Source organism: Harpia harpyja, chromosome Z (assembly GCF_026419915.1).
Source record: "Harpia harpyja isolate bHarHar1 chromosome Z, bHarHar1 primary haplotype, whole genome shotgun sequence".
In the NCBI taxonomy this organism is placed as follows: Eukaryota; Metazoa; Chordata; class Aves; order Accipitriformes; family Accipitridae; genus Harpia; species Harpia harpyja.
Genome location: NC_068969.1, coordinates 105,449,137 through 105,465,117, shown reverse-complemented (window position 1 = coordinate 105,465,117; position 15,981 = coordinate 105,449,137). Strand labels below are relative to the sequence as shown.

The window sequence follows — 15,981 nt, the reverse complement described above, 5'->3', positions numbered from 1 at the left end:
GAATGGAAGGAGAGAAGAACAAAAATTTCTGGTTTAGCCAGCCTTATGGGGAGTTGCTGGCCAGATACCTCCAGGGCCAAAGGCAAGCCAGAGCTTTAGTTTGGACAGAATGAGACTGATCTGGAGTAGGTGTTAGCCTAGAGGTGTTTAGCTAAAACGTTTGCAGCCAAGATTGTTCAGATGTAAAGCACGGAGGGAGGTAAGAAAGGGAAACAAAACCCTTCTGCAAAAACAGGGAGGCAGGTTAGGGACGTTCTCTAAAAGATGCACTGAAGCACCAATTGTAGGGATGGAGTAGGGGGACACACACGATGATTAAGGCAGCACAGATTAGGATATAAAATTCCTCCCAAGCCTCAAACCCAGAGGTCCCTTTAGCACTTCCAGTTCTTGCTCCTGTGGATTGCAGATCCTTCTCGCTGCTCTTCCTACCTTCCTGGGTGCTGGGTCTGCCCAGCCCCCCAAGCCCTGGCTTCTCTTCCTAGCCTTCCTCTCTGAGCTCAGCTGAAGTGCCATGGGGCATGAAATGCAGTGCTCAGGGGATCTGTGGGCTGCCAGACCTTCTTCTGGGTGCTGCCCCTCTTCACGCAGCCTGATACAGCCTGGTATTTGCCTTTTATGTGAGTACATCTCATTCAGTTCATCACACGCCAGCTGAACTGTAACATGATATAACACAAACGGCCTTCCCACTTTGGCTTACACAATTTGATCTTTGCTTTTTCTAAGACGTAACTTTCCAAGTGCCACAAGGCAAGCTGCTGCCATAGGAAATGATCTAGGTCTGCTTGTGTAGCTGTTCCTCTTCAGCAGAGAAGATCATCTTCAGGGAGAAGATGACGGAAATCCTTAGCATAACTCATGCTCTCCCACAGAGCTGAAGCTCAAGTGCCCGACTTTGGCCACGAGCCAGAAGCATGCAGGCAAAGACCACACTAGAGATGTCAAATCTGCATTTTATTCTTCAGCAGCCCATTGCATTCCCAGCTCTTCTTTCAGCTTTTCCCCACTGCTGGCACACATTTCTCCCCATGACAGCCCAGCACTAGCCAGACTGCTCTCCAGAAGCTTGGCTAGACCTTGTGTATAGGCAGAGCATTAAGTGTTTGCTGAAGCTGCTGCAAACTGCAGCCTTGCAGAAGTCATGCCAGTGCCTCCAGTGCTGCATAACCTCCTCAGCCAAGCAGCTTCTCACCCTTCTCTTCCCTTGGTTTCTTCTTGCCATATCACAGAAAAAGCAGAAGTAGCAGATGTGGAAGAAACCTGACCTGCCAGCCCAGGTGTGCTGCCCACATTTGTGCCAGGTTCCTGGCTGCTCACGTTGCCATTCTACTTCCCACCCATTGAATCAGGGGCAAAAGATATCTGTGATTGATCTGCTCTGGTTTTGGGAAGCTCACCAGGAGATGTGCCATGCACACCCACCAGAGAAGTGTCCTGACCCTCCTCTGTTGTTGTTCCCCCCCAGCATCACTTGCGAGCTGTGCCTGCAGCAGCACCCAGAAGGTACTGGAGACAGCTGCTGGGGGAAAGCTCTTCACCACCCTCCTTGGTTCAGCATTATCCCTGCCAGGCTACAGGAGTGAACAGTGGTTTGCAGCTGCACCTTAGCCCTAGGCTTCCACCATGCTCTGTGGCATAAGAAAGAGTAACAGAGCAGCTCTGTTACTGAAATGCATTTCTCATACATGTCTCAGTTCTGCACATTGCTAAGTTCTTAGAAATGTTTTGGCCATGAAGTGGTTCTACATGCTAGCCAGAAGGCAGGCTTTCCAGCTGCCCAGCGGTGGAGGAAGCCAAGGAGAACATTGGCACAGAGGCCAAGGTTGCCCAGCAAAACGCTCCTGGGCTTAGCCAGGAAGACTCTGCAAACAGCAGCCTTTGACTGCCTGGAATGGTTCTGTCCTGAACAGCCTCAAGGCAGCTGCCAAAACCCAGCATTAGGAAGAGAAAAGGTGGGTTAATGCTGCAAGGCAGTGCTGGGGAGAGCCAGGACATCAGGCTGAAACAACCACCGCTTCCCTGTCTGGTCCCCAGCAGTGCTGCCTCATAATCCAGAGCACAGCTCAGCACTACTGCTGCAGAGAGCACAGGGGAGGAAAGAGAAACAGTCCCATGGTTAAAGGCAGCACTAAGACACTGCCACAAGCATGCTGGATCACATTGAGCTTCTCCGGCCACAGCGCTAGCCTATGCAGCCTGGACTCAGCCACACTCGTGCCTCCCAGGGAGGGGTGAAGTGGGGTGGGCAGTGTGGCTGTCCTCCGGTGCAGAGGCATCTGCCAGGGAAGCACTGAGTCAGAGGGAGCTCAGCACAGGCTGCAAAAGGGAGGTCTCGCCAACAGCATACACGGGGAAATGACGTTGGCATGGGAGGAGAGCACTGTTACAGGTGGCAGTTGTACACCAGGATTACTGACCCATAAGCCTTCAGCTTCTGCACTGAGCCACTTTGCATTATCCTGTGTCTACCCTCAGAGGCATTAGCCGTTCTCCATTTGCAGTCCACGGCTGAACTGACTGCAGGTAACAGAAACAAAGAAAACGCTGAGTTTCTCCTTGTACAAAGAATTTAATTTAGAAGAGATTTATCTTAAAGGGTGGAAAAGACGTAACAAGTAGCACAGTCCTGTATGTTGCAAGCCCTCTACCCTCAGTCTAAAGTAGGATGTTGTCGCACGCAGACTTGTAGTGATTTCAACCAGGATGAACAAGAGGGTTTCACCAATGATTCCCTGACTCCAGCTCTGGCTAAGGAGTGTGGAGCCGCGTGCCAGCACACTGATGCAAGGGCAGGAAATTCCCTCTGCAGAAAGATTTTCCTACCCCTTGTCTCATCTCCTGTTCAAGTGCTCCTGCACTCAACAAAAAGGACACACCACGTTCATTCCTTAGTTCCCAAGCCCAGCTTCCCTTGGCACCCAGAGTAGTGGAATCACAGGACTAAAACAGAGGACTTGAAAAAGAGGTAGGAAATCAGTACAGGTATCTGTGACAGAACAGGTTGCTGGGAGATATCCAGTTTGTGACTATTAACAGTGCAAAATGAGGGGTCCCCAGGCACATTGAAGTACTGACACACAGACTGTCAGGCACTGAGGGGTCTGTGCAGAGTGCGACTGTTCCCATCCTCTCCCCTCTGCCAGGATGGGACTGGTCCAGATACTGCAGTCTCAGCCACTGAGACCAGCTGAGTGCTGATGTAAGTTAATTTCTGCAGCAGTCCTGTCTAAAGGCACATGGCCAGTGGGTGCAGCAAAAACAAAAAGGAAAAAAAAAAAAAACCAAAAAAAGAAAAAAGGCTGTTGTATGTCTGGATATGTTCACCAAGTTGGGCAAGGCCCGGCAGCACTGGAAGATAGGGCTGAGCCACTTCGACCTGCAGGGAAGTCAAGAAACACAACTCAGTGGAGGACGTAAAAGGAGGACTCCATTCAGCAATCCCAGTACAACACGCCTGCAGTTATCTGTGCAGATCCCACATGTTTTGTCTGTCTCCTGCCTAACCTCAGACATAAGGAGCATCCCCTGGGTACATCAATACCCACATACAGGAATGAAGCAATTGAGTCAACACTTCAGGGAGAGGATTTTCTCAACCATAAAGAGGAAGACAAAACAGGCCCCAGCTAAAAAGCTTTGCTCCAACATGAATTCCTGGGAGTGGAACCACACAGGGAACTCAGCAATCCTGGTGCAAGGCTGCAAGCCCTGCAGTGGGTCTGCAGCCAACAGCTTGGTCTTCTGATCCCTCTCCATTCCCAGCTGACACAAATCCAGATTTTTCCAGAGGTGTACAACAGCACCACTACTGCTTCCTCCTGCCTTCAGCAACTGAATGGGACAGGGATTTACCCACTGGCTGCACAGGGGAGCAGCTCATCCACTAGATGCTTCAGACAATTAATGCAATGGGCATAGCCAGCTGTGTCAGAAGGGCCTTCCTGGCCCACTCCATACACTCTTATAACCCCGTATATTAAAGCCTCAGTAATCAGTTGTGTTGTCAGCTGCTGAGACCTTGTTTAAAGTCCTCAGAGACTCCTGCCTTTTCTTATGTTCTCAGCCTTGCCTTGGGCTTATTGCCTCTGCTACCCACTATGGTGCTCTGCCCAGCACCCAATTCTGATACATACCTCTCTCCACAGCATTAAGCCACTGCAGCTGACTATTGTAGCATGCAGATGTGCTTTCTGATAGTACTCGTCCTTCCAGACCCAGGCCTCTAACAAACTGTGAGCTCCCTCCAGCAGCCTTGCTACTGTACTGCAAGCACACTGTGTGCCACAGGTGCTGGGAACCCAACCTTATGTTGATTTTTCCCATTTTTCCTGGTCTCTTTGCAGTCCTGAAACAGAGGCCAGCCACTGCCCTCTGTTTTTCCTGCTCTATTTCTAGGTAGTTGGCGGCCAAGAGATGCTCCAGGTGGAGCAGGAAGGGAAGAGCCCCTTTGCTCCTCCATTCCCTGGGGAAGCTGCAATTACTGTGTGCCCTCCTGTGTGCTGTCTCTTCTTACCATGTCACTCGGGATTTACATCATCAGTGCTGAGAGACTGACAGCAGCTCTGTACAGAAGTGTTCAAGGGAGCGGAAGATAACTGCAGTGAGAAGCAGAGACAGCATTAGGGGAGCAGTGATTGGGATGCTGGCCACATCACAGCCCCTTCTGTTGTGGGCTTTTCTTTGGGCATCTCAGTGAGCCTCTCCCAGGTTTGCCCCCAGCCCAGCATTTCCAATGAACACAGTCTTGATCCCAAGACCACCAGATAAAACCTGTGACCCAGCAGCTAGGAAACTGAGCACTACTTGTGGAAGCCTCCTCTCTCCTGCCCCTGGGTAGGGCAGCTCCACGTGTCCTAGAGTGGCTGTGGGTAGCAAGGCTTGGCAGAGGATATGCCCCAGCTCACCTGCTGGATTTCCTGCATCGCCAGGCGTATGGAGGAGTGGAGGCGAGGGAAGACTCTCTTCTTGCCTGAGCTTGGCTTTGTCCTACTCTTGTCCAGGCTCTGTTGGTCTGGGAAATTCTTGGTCCTCCCGGACCACATGTGTCTGAGAGCTGCGGCTGCTCTTGACTGCAGAGCAGATCTGCTGGTGGAAGGCCCGGAGGGGCAGGGCTGCTCCTCTGGAGGGGCCTCCCTCATGGCTGCTGGCAGATCCAGTGTGAGGCACTCCAGATCTTTGCAATCCAAAATCTCACTACTTTTCTGAGGGAGGGAAGAGTGGATTCAGCAGTGGCTTGCAGACCCTCCACACATCCCAAACAGCACAACAAAGAGGAATACCCAGCTGTGCCCACTGCTGACATTCAGGGGGCAGGGGGGTGTCATCCACCCACCAGGGCCTCTCCCCCACCCCAGGACTCCCCAGTGCCCAGCTAGTAGCGCTTCGCAGTGCATGCAGAAGAGGCCAAGCTGCTTGGCCAGAATGGGACACCCCCAATGGGAACACTTAAGAGAGAAGCTGCCGCAGTGACTTTATCTGCTCAGGGCACAGTCCATGCCCCATCCCCTCTTCTGGCTGCAGATCCTCAACATTCACCTGTCCACAGGGAACAGTCAGTTTTTCCATGAAGGGCTGGATGCCCACAGCCTGGTGATACTGAACCAGTTCAGTGAGCGAGGCGTGAGCCTGGTCTTCCCCCAGGATGACATAGCGTGCATTGGGCTGCACCTGGATCATGTAGTGTCTGCAGCGGCCTTCGCCCCTGGGGAGATGGACAGAGAGAAATGGTCATGGCAACGTCTCTCCAGGAGCCAGTCATTGCTTTCTGCACTTGTTGCCTCAAGAGGCCAGATGTGATCAGGAGCCACAGTAACACATATTACAAAGATGCAGGAGATGCACCATGCTGGAGTGTCACATGCTGTGCTAGTAGGTGCTGGAGGAGAACCAGTTTCCCCAAAGTCAGTGACAGGAGAACCCCAGCAGCCAGATCCAAATCCCCGCAGACTCTATTGCCTCCCATGCCTGTTGTCCACATTAAAACTCTGTCCTACCCCTTGCCTGAGGCTGTGCAAAGACCATGCCCTTGCAGCACTCTGATTGCCTCTCCTCAGGCCGTCCTCTAGACTCCTCTGCTTCAGTCACAGCTTCTTCCAACCTGGTTTGCCCACTCAGCCATATAGTACAGCCTAAGCAGGACCTGCATCCTTGGAGCCACAACACTCCACCCACAAACAGATCTAGTTTTGGGCAAGGAGACAGACTCCACTGTGTCCCAACTGCTACTCCAAACTGTCTGACGCACCCACAATAGGAAAGGCTGAGCATCGTCCTCACTGGACTCCTCTGTGGAGGAGGTTAACTCCTCCAGCCATGCATGGCTCAGTTTCATAGAATCATAGAAGCGTTTAGGTTGAAAAAGACCTTTAAGATCAAGTCCAACTGTTAACCTAGCACTGCCAAGTCCACCACTAAACCTTGTCCCTAAGTGCCACATCTACACATCTTTTAAATACCTTCAGGGACAGTGACTCCACCACTTCCTTGGGCAGCCTGTTCTAATGCTTGACAACCCTTTCAGTGAAGAAATTTTTCCTTATATCCAATCTAGACCTCCCCTGGCACAACTTGAGACTATTTCCTCTTGTCCTGTTGCTTGTTACATCGGAGAAAAGACTGACACCACCTCACTACAACCTCCTTTCAGGCAGTTGTAGAGAGCAATAAGGTCTCCCCTGAGCCTTCTCTGCAAGGCTCATTACTTACCTGTATGTTAAGGTATAGCCCGGTTGGCTCTGGCTGATCCGAACAAGGAAGCAACCCAAAGGCTCGTCCATCAGTAAGTTTTCAGCTTCCCTGGAAACAGGAAGGTTTTTCAGCAGACAGTGAGCAGCTGCCTCTGTGCAGGGATTCCATCCTGTCTCATGTGCTACAATGGTAGTGCTCCCAGTCCACAGGAAGGCCAGCATCTGCCCCACGTGTTCCTAGCTACAGGTTTCCTCACTCAGGCTTGCTGGTGCAAGGAGGCATTAGCAGGCTGAGGAGGCACAACACTCTCAGCCAAAGCCTCTCCAAGCATGGCTGCTCCAAAGCTGCTCCAGCAGTCTGACTAGTGCAATAGCAACAGCCAACTTCCAGCACAGAGCACATTACACAGCATGACCGAGATGAGAAGGCTGTGCACATGTGCATTTCCTACACTCCAGGGCTGACAGAAGAAGTCAGGGTGCTGCTGTGGGGTAGTGGTGCTCGGCACAAGGTAAGCCCAATGCCTTGGAAAAACACCAACTTGGATTACACCACTCTGGCTCTCTAAACTTCCTGCTGGAAGGAGGTCTTCCCCCTCTCTGCCCAACAGACAAAGCACTGCTTTGTGCTTGTCATGTGCCTTGCTCCAGGCTAAAGGTGACTGCAAATCACCAGCGCAGTTTGGGATTGCTCTGGCTGCTGTTACATGAGGCTGAGTTTACACTGCTGTATGGAGACTTAAATCCAACAACAGGAAGCACCTCTTACAAAGTGTCTAATCTTCAATGTCTTTGGGAAGGATCTGCTATGTCCTTCATTGTGAAGTGCTCATGGCTAGCCTATATTTGAATTCAGACAGTTTTGTCTTCCAGGTGCTAGTTCCTCTCCTGCATTCTTGGATCTGTGGACAAAAGCATTAATGCAGGTGGGGGCCTTGATAATTATCTTAAGAAAAAAAATGCAGCTACCAGGGAGCTGTCAGCTAGTGTAGTGCCCTTTACTAAGCTAACATGCTGTATAATGTCTCTGAGTAATGTTCACACTGATAAGCTGACAAAATCCAGGAACTTGAGATCTAATAAGACTGAAGGAGACTTGCAGCTTTAACAGAAAAAAGTTACAAACTGGAGCAAGATGATAAGGCTGTTCAAATGACAGGCACGCTTGACAGCAATGCCCACGCAAAAGTCCCACCAAATAAGGAACGCTGGCAGTTAGCAAGCATGCAGCACCATAGATTAATTTGCACACAGGGGAGACTATAGCCAGAAATTCTGATGTCTACCTGCTAACCCCACTGTCTTGCTCCTGTCTGATCACTGGCATAATCAGCATTTCTTCAGTTATCACACTGCTTGGAAAGTAGTGCTTGGCTCAGCCAAGAGAATGAAGCGTGAGGCATACCCAGTAGCAAAATTTCAAGCACTTAAATAAAGGTTTTCCCAAAAAATCTTGGGAGTTCACAGTCTCATAAACAACTCCATAATAAAGTAGGGCTTTGTGGCTGTCTCTCCCAGCCTAAAGGGATGTAAATTCCACCTACACTGCACCCTCCTTAGATAGGCAGAGGTATTAACAAAAACTCTTCCTTTTCCTGTATCTGGGGGCTCTGGGGAAATCTTGCTGTTGGGTACTCGCTAAAGGCCCTCTTAATACATTTTAAAATAATAAATGTACACCGAATTCTATATTTTCCTGCTGTAAACTGAGGTCTCCTCCTGACCTAAACTGGGAGATATAAGAACAGTCATAATCAGTCTGACCAAAAGTCCATCTTCATTCCATATCATGTCTCTGCAAACAGTCCACAACAGGGTACGTGCATGTGTCTATTTCCTCTCCAAGTCCTTTCCAAGCCTCCCTTCCCTGCACAGGATCTGTATTTAGGAACCCACAGTGGACGTTATTTCCTCTGAGTTTCCACAGTCTTTCCTGGACCCATGTAAAGTTTCAGCATTTGCATCCTGTGACAGGGAGCTCCAAGCTTCCCCCTAAGGGTTTGAAGCTCACGGCCTAAAAGCGAAAGGTTACACAGGTCACTCCCATTCCTTAAGGAGGCAAATCCTGGCAAATCCAACCTCCTAAGGACACAGCAGCTTCTGCCTGCCTGCCACAGTCCAACCTGCAGCCACTGTGTCCAGCGTACTCACCTCCGGCTGATCATCCCATGCAGCCAGCTTGGAAAGGCCCCATCATCCTGCACAACCTTCTCAGCCTGCGTCTCTTTGAACCAGCGGAGACTTGCTCCTCTCTTGCATTTCCTTATTTTTGCCTCTTCTCCAGCCTGTTTCTTTGTCCCCAGAACAGGGCGAGGTGCAGAACGGTCCAAGAAGTTATCAAAAGGAGTGGACTGAAAGTGGGGAGAGGGGGAAAGTGGGCATGAAAGCAAGGTCAAAGGCAGGGGACCTCTGAAGGGATCACTTCAGTAGTGATCCCATCCTGAGTTCCTTAAGATCAGTCACAAACTATCAAACACTGCTTCCAGTTCCTCAAAGGTCCTGACCACGCTTTTTTAACTAACCCTAATAGGAAAGGACTCTCTCACTTCTCCATAACAAGAATGACAACATCCTCCTGGGACCACAAGCAGCAGAATGTGTGCATGCACAAGGTGGAAGGAGCAGGGAACCAGCACACTTGGCTAAGGGGCCCCAAGCAGAGCCAATATCGCTACCTCTGTTAGTTTGCTCCGTGGCCGTGGCACTGGTGGCTGTGGTGGCTTATCAGGAGGATTGGGAGAAGGCTGAGGGTGCCTCTTTCGTGGCATGGGGACTGGAAAGGAGATTCTTTCTGCAAGAAGAGGAAAGAAGTAGATGAAAACTAGCATCCAAAGTCCATGAGATCCATCCTCCACATGCCCGAGATAAGGACAGGCTCTGCTGCATGGAGTTTGTGGAAAAGACACAGCTTGGCACCCCTCCCAACACAGCCAGGCAAATGACCTTCACCATGCTGTTTTGGCTCCCCACAGAGAAACCCACTCTTTCAAATGGCAGAAATGTCAGCACCTCCCTGCCCACCATATCAGTGGAACCCCCAGCCCCAGGAGAGCTGAGGACAGGTCATCATCACCTGGAGCTTACAGCACTTCAAGGTGTTCATCGCACAAGTGGCCACACACAGGGGCAGTGGGAGTGGGAGCAACTTACTCTGAGCCTCTGCTTCTGCCGCCAGCTGCTGTCTTCTTTCTCTCTCTGCCTCCTCCTGTAGCCTCCGTGCCTGAGCTCTCTGCTCAGCCACCAGTTTTAGGTAACTCTTCCTGTATCTGAATCCCCTGAAAACTGTTCAGAGAAAAGTGGTGGTTAGAAAAAAATGCTCATCATGCTTTTGTCACTCCCTGGGGGAGGGAAGCACACCGGGTGATACTTCTTCACCCAGTGCAAAGCCCTCAATACTTCAATCACGTTAATGAACAGCCATGCAGACTCTACTTGAGCAGGCAGTCAAAACCACATGAGAACTGTCTTCTACTCTCTAAGGTGCCAGATAACAAATTTAAAAAAATCAAATTACAGATCTAAGCTCTCATCTCTAATGCCAATGCACAGGATAGCTAAAAAACAAAGACTCACAGAAGGGCCTCTGTTAACCATCTATCTCCTTGGTACCCTTCAGACACTACTCAGTAAAAGCAAAGCTATTCCATTCAGGAGACAGGGTTTCCTTGGTGTCAGCCCACAGGATAACCTTTCCCATAAGCAGCCATCACAGGGTTCAGCAGCAGCATTACAGACATTGTATTATCCTGCCTACTCTACCAGGTAGTACAGCATATGAACTGAAAGCCGCACTCCCTCATTGCCCACTACCCACACATGTTCCCTATGGATGAGAACAAGGCACAGCATGTGACAGTCTGATGTTTGTCATACTGTATGGTGCATAGCTGGAAGCTGCTCAGATGCTTCAGCAGTGCAACAACCCATACAGAAGAGAAGCATAACAGAGGGACCAGGCAGGATGACAGCCTCCTCCTGGTTGCACAGTCCTCATGGAGCCTGTGCAGAGGGAAGTACCAAACTGCCCACAGTGCCCGCTCTGGAGAAACAGGCTGCCAGAGGAGATGCTACCTGGAGAGGAAAGAAAAAACCACACCAAAAGAAAACTTCATCCCCTTCTGCCTGTCTCTGAAAGTAGGAATGAGATCTGCTTCACTCATCTTTTCCTTCTCCTCAGTTCAACACCGCTCACAAACAAGCCCTCACTCCAGAGGATGGCTACCCAGATCTCAGGATGCAGCCAAATCATATGCTTGCCTTGCTCAGCTCAGTTCTCCTGCACACGTGCTTTCTCTTTTCAGGGCTCACACTGTCTGATGGCTCTCCCCGACTGAAGATGAGCCCTGAGGAGGTGGGCATCTCCAATAAGCACTCTGACTCCACAGGGCCTTGGCATGGAGATGGCACCTGGCCTGCCTTTCTGTCACCTGCAAAGGTGCAATTGTGGAGCAGGGACTGGAGAAAAGTTTTTCCTTGCCCCAGTCCGAGATCAGAGTTGAGGGACTCTCCTGCCCCAGTGCTCACCTTTCTGTATGACAACTGCTGCTCTTTCCAGTCGTTCCACATACTTTCCCAGCTGTTCCTGGTGCCAATATTTAAAGAAAAGTCGTGACTTCCTGTGAAGGTGGGGAGAGAAAGCAGCAGTGAGAAACACTGTTTATCTAAACTTGCATCCATCGTCCTTTGCACAGGCCTTTCCTACAGTCATGAAGCTCTCCCTGAAGGGAACTAAGTAACAGTCTACATGTATAAAGTCTCTGCAGTTCAGGCCCTCCATCCCAGCAGCAGTGATCCACACGTACCCACATATCCAGCCTGTCAGCTCTGTACTTTGCAGTATCTCCAAGCAGCTGAAAGAGAGGAAGAAAGTGAAATAAATAATTTTCCTCCCAAAGCAAACACCACACAGCCAGTGGTTTTAGATACATAAAGGGGGAGAAAGTGCCTCAATGATTCTGCATTACATTCTCTGCCCCGTTACCTGATCACATTCAGTAACTGGCCGCCAATCTGTGGTGCTCTTTGAGGTACAGCTATGATCACATTTGGGAACACCAGCAAAGGGGTTCCCAGAGGCAGATTTTCTGCAACTCCTTGGGAGGCAATTCTGCAGAGCCTATTTTATTCTCAGAAGTGTTTTTCCTCATTTCATTTCCAAGCTCTTTGGAGCACTCAAGTTGCAAGGTCGGCAAAGCAAGACTTCTGGGAGAAAGCCTGTTTTCCAATTCCAGTTTCATTTTGCAGACTTTAGTGATAAAATGTGGGTCACTCGGAAAGATTCCCCAGCACTTGGAACTGAAAGCAGTACTCTAGCTGCACCACACAGCTTCCTCCCTCTGCCTGCAAATCTAGGCTGTGAAATCATAGTGGCACTTTCTGCTAATATCTTGCATAGCAAAGCAGAATGGTTTTCCTTCTATCTCAGCCAAGTTCCACTGTGCCACAATCTATATCCATGGTAATTCTTTTCTCAAATGCATCCTATGATTTTTGTGTCTGAAAACACACCATGCTGCCTGTTTACCATCATGTCTCTCATCTATGAGATTCTGTCTTGACCTCACTTGGGTTTGCAACTCTTAATTCAGAATTGTCAGTAACTTCAAGGAAGCACTGTGAAGGCTGGAGGAGCTACTGCCAGGAAAGAACTGTTCCAGGAGAACATTCAAATCCTTTTCTTAAAAGACTAAAAAACACCCTCAGCTGGCTGCTTTACGTGCTTCATTCTTGCTATCAGTCACAATTGACCATTGCAGGAAGGAGGGACTGGGGAAGTGGAGAAGAGGAGGTGGGGAGTTGCTGCCCTAGATGTAGGAAGGAAAAAGCTGACAGGGTAAGACTGCAGAGTCTCAAAGTGCTGAGGGTATATTATGCCTGTACACATAAAAAAATTCTTGGACCAGAAGCAACATTTCTAGCCTGGGAGACATTCAGTGCTGGCTGCTTATTCAGCATTGTCTTTATCTTCTCCCGTAAGACCATCAGGAAAAAGCTTGGAGAGGCACCGGGCAACTGTGCTGAGCCCCTGCCATACTGAGTTCAGTGGATACCCTTGACCATTACTGTGACTCCCTAAATCGAGTACATTAGCCAGTTCTCATTCCATGGGATAGCACAGCTTTATAGCAATTGAATTGAAATATTTTGTTCATCATTGTACCAAATGCTTTTTAAACACTGTCTTTGCCTAGGAATTTGTGTTCCCCATTACCACAAAATCCCATCCTCACTTTGTTCCTTTTACTCAGTTTGCTATGCTACCCTGAGAGCAAAAGTCTGAAGAACAAACTGGATTGCATATAACAAAGGAAGTGTTCCTACCTTTCTTTTGTGAGGGAAACATCTGGTTTAACTAGAAGAATTCCATATCTGTGAAAAACAAACCAATTCAGCAAGGTAAGAGCCCCATCCTTGATGTGCTGAAGTGATCCATGTCACCCTCACAGCAAAACAACAATAAATCACTGTCTTTCCCACTCGGCATCTCACAGCAAACAACCCCATGATCTCAGGCATGTGAACTTTGAAGAGGCAGTTTCACTCCCTGCCCTTAACTGGTTACCAGGGTTGCTTCTCTAACAATATCTAACAAGGAACATTCAGAGGTTTTAACAAACCTTTCAGCAAATTCCTCAAATGAAGGTCTCCAGGAGAAACCATCTCTTCGGATACGTATTGTCTCCAGCAGTCCATTGTACCGGAGCTGAAGCAGCACCACAAAGAGAAACAAATAGAAACAGGTTATTAGGACACCAGTTTGTTCCTTTGCAGCCAGAAATTCCTTCATTCAGCCCTAAACATCTCTAGTTCAAAATGAAAAAGTTTCTTTCTGAAAATGTTTCTTTGGTTAAAGACTGAATTTACCACATCCTGTAACTCTGATGATTAACCACTCTCAGTTAAAAGTTGGAAACCATAAAAACCAATGACTGAAATAACTTCACCTTCCAGCCATGGGTATTGCTTTGCCTCTGCCCCTTAGAGATTAGCTTTTTACTTCCAAATCTGGACACAAAAGTACGTACTCTGAGGCACAGATGAACTTCCCTCTTAATCCTATCCTTTCTTATATACATTAAAAAGGCCACAGAGCCTTCTGAACTCTTCTAATAATTTTCAGTATTCTTTAAAGTGTCTGGATTTCAGACCTGACAAAATATCCAAAGATAGTCATATCAGCACATATCAGCTCCTATCAAAGCGATCCCATCTTGGCTCCTATTCAGAGTTGCCCTGGCTGATGGGTGAGAACAGTCTCCTTCAGGAAGCATCATTTTTCATGAAGAAGCACTGTCTGTACCAGTCCCCATGCAGGAAATGCAAAGATGAATCCTAGTGCCTGACAAGCAGATCTCATTGCATTCATGAAAACGAAACAGGAGAGAACCAAGACTGCAAAACCTGGACCTAGCAGTCTGTGTCAAAAAAACAACCAAGTACCCATAACAATTACATACATAAAAAGTGTGACTACACTTTCTCCTGCAAGGGGAGACTCAGACCAGTCAGCTTCCACCTATCTCCACAGCTTTTTGGTAGGGTCTGCCCTCCCCACTGAGACATGGCAGAAGTTACCTGTAAAGGACATTGCTTTTCCTCACCTGCTGCAGCACCACCTGGCTGTCCACTACACCTGGCTCCTTCTGGCTGTTGGGCTTTATACAGCGCACAAAGTGGGGGTTGGCAGAATACAACCTCTCCATGAGCATCATCAGGGAATGCTGGTGAGGGCAGAGAAAGATCAACAGTCCAGCAAGCCAAAGCACTGCCAGAGCCTGGCATGCAGCGAGAACTGTTTTCCAACCCCACAGCAACTTCCAAAGCTCTGGTAACAACTGGGTCACTCCCACCACAATCAGCTGTGCTTGGCACCCAGAAAAACCCTTGTCTGCACACTGGGTGCTTTAACTACGCTTAGCAGCCTGGAAGCTCTCACTAAAGTATCACCGCACTCATCTCAAGGGGCACTGCAGGGTAGCAATACTTTACCCGGAACTGAGCTCCAGCAGACTGTTTTCGTGTGCTATTGAACTTGTCTGCTCCTGGTATGACCTGAAACCAGACCCAAACAAAAGATCATCCCTGGAAGAAATGCTTGATTGCCATCCAAAGAGCTCTGCTGGAAGGCAGATGGCAAAAAGGACAGAGAATGATTTCAGGGGAGGGAAGACAAATTAAACATATCAGCAGAAGCAAGCAGAAAACCTGGTAAAAAATAAAGGAGAAATTGTTGCAAGCAGATTGCTGTCTGCTCTTATTTTCAACCAATTTCTGTCTGCTCTCATTTTCAGCCAGTTTCTCAAATAATAGATATCAGGTAACAGCTATGCCACCATTTATCAATTGCCTTGTGGACCTGAAGTGCAATACCTTGGCTTTCACATGAGGCATCAGTGTCCCCGTCCTTGAGATAGTGGCTGGAAGAACAGAGACAATAGTTAATTTTGTACCTTTGCTCGCAATCAACCACGTCTAAACATTCAAACCTCACTTCACAAACACATCTCCCTACAAATACTGAATCACAGGCAGGGCATTAGGTTTCACCATGTGGAAATACAAGGAAAGAGCTAAGGAAAGGGAGAAGAAAATACAAATATATGAAGCATACAATGCAAGCAACATTAGTTTCTGTCACTGAGAAGGCAAGGCAATCAGGTTACTGAACAACCCTAAATGACCTTCAAAAGAAATATCATCAATGGGCATCTAACAACGCAGAAAAAAGTACAGATAGCAAATGGGAAGCTCACCTATAGCAGTCAATATGGGAGGTTATATAAAGTCAGAGAGCTTAAAATTAATTCAGCGACAAGATGCAAAATTCAGGGAAGTTGAATTTACTGAAGGATCTAATGACAGTCTTGCACTCCCTTGATGCAATGCTCTCATGTGAATCACAGAATCACAGAATGGTTGAGGTTGGAAGGGACCTCTGGAGGTCATCTGGGCCAAACCCTTTGTTCAGCAGGGCCACTTAGAGCTGGCTGCCCTGGACTGGACAACCAATCTAAGAACAGGTTATCTCTGCTGTTTATGAACTTTCAAAGAGTTGGGACTAGATTAAGTATCTTCAGTAACAGTGTGGAAGTGGCGATGAAGATGCTCCTGATCAGAACAGTTGAAAAACACAGTGGAGAACAGAAATTAAATTCATCAATTACATGGAAATCCCAGAAAGTGGCATGGACTGAACAGGACCAAAAAAAAATAAAAATTCCTGCACCGGAACCACTGTGTTCAGCCAGACAAATTCCAAGGAAGCATCCACTTGACTTTTCTTTAAAAGCTT

At 48.5% G+C, this 15,981-nt stretch overlaps 1 protein-coding gene across 1 annotated transcript; it reads right to left on the bottom strand.

Moving 5' to 3' along the window:
- Positions 1–2,197: 2,197 nt before the first annotated feature.
- Positions 2,198–15,139, bottom strand: LOC128137242 (SH2 domain-containing protein 4B-like). Its single transcript, XM_052778000.1, has 15 exons — positions 15,060–15,139; positions 14,679–14,741; positions 14,291–14,410; positions 13,307–13,392; positions 13,011–13,058; positions 11,492–11,539; positions 11,214–11,305; positions 9,840–9,971; positions 9,365–9,480; positions 8,841–9,040; positions 6,709–6,798; positions 5,539–5,704; positions 4,908–5,204; positions 4,517–4,598; positions 2,198–3,379 (listed from the first exon to the last, which is right to left on the bottom strand). Exons 1-14 carry the CDS (start codon positions 15,078–15,080, stop codon positions 4,521–4,523), a joined length of 1,557 nt encoding a protein of 518 aa, XP_052633960.1. The 5' UTR covers positions 15,081–15,139; the 3' UTR covers positions 2,198–3,379; positions 4,517–4,520.
- Positions 15,140–15,981: the final 842 nt, after the last annotated feature.

Bases quoted from the DNA above. Each gene is read 5' to 3' on its own strand.
- LOC128137242 (XM_052778000.1), bottom strand. From the start codon at position 15,080: ATGCCTCATGTGAAAGCCAAG. The intron at 9,481-9,839 runs GTAAGTTGCTCC...CTCTTCTTGCAG, and splicing joins GGCAGAAGCAGAGGCTCAGA to AAAGAATCTCCTTTCCAGTC. The intron at 6,799-8,840 runs GTGAGTACGCTG...TCCTGTTTCCAG, and splicing joins CATGGGATGATCAGCCGGAG to GGAAGCTGAAAACTTACTGA.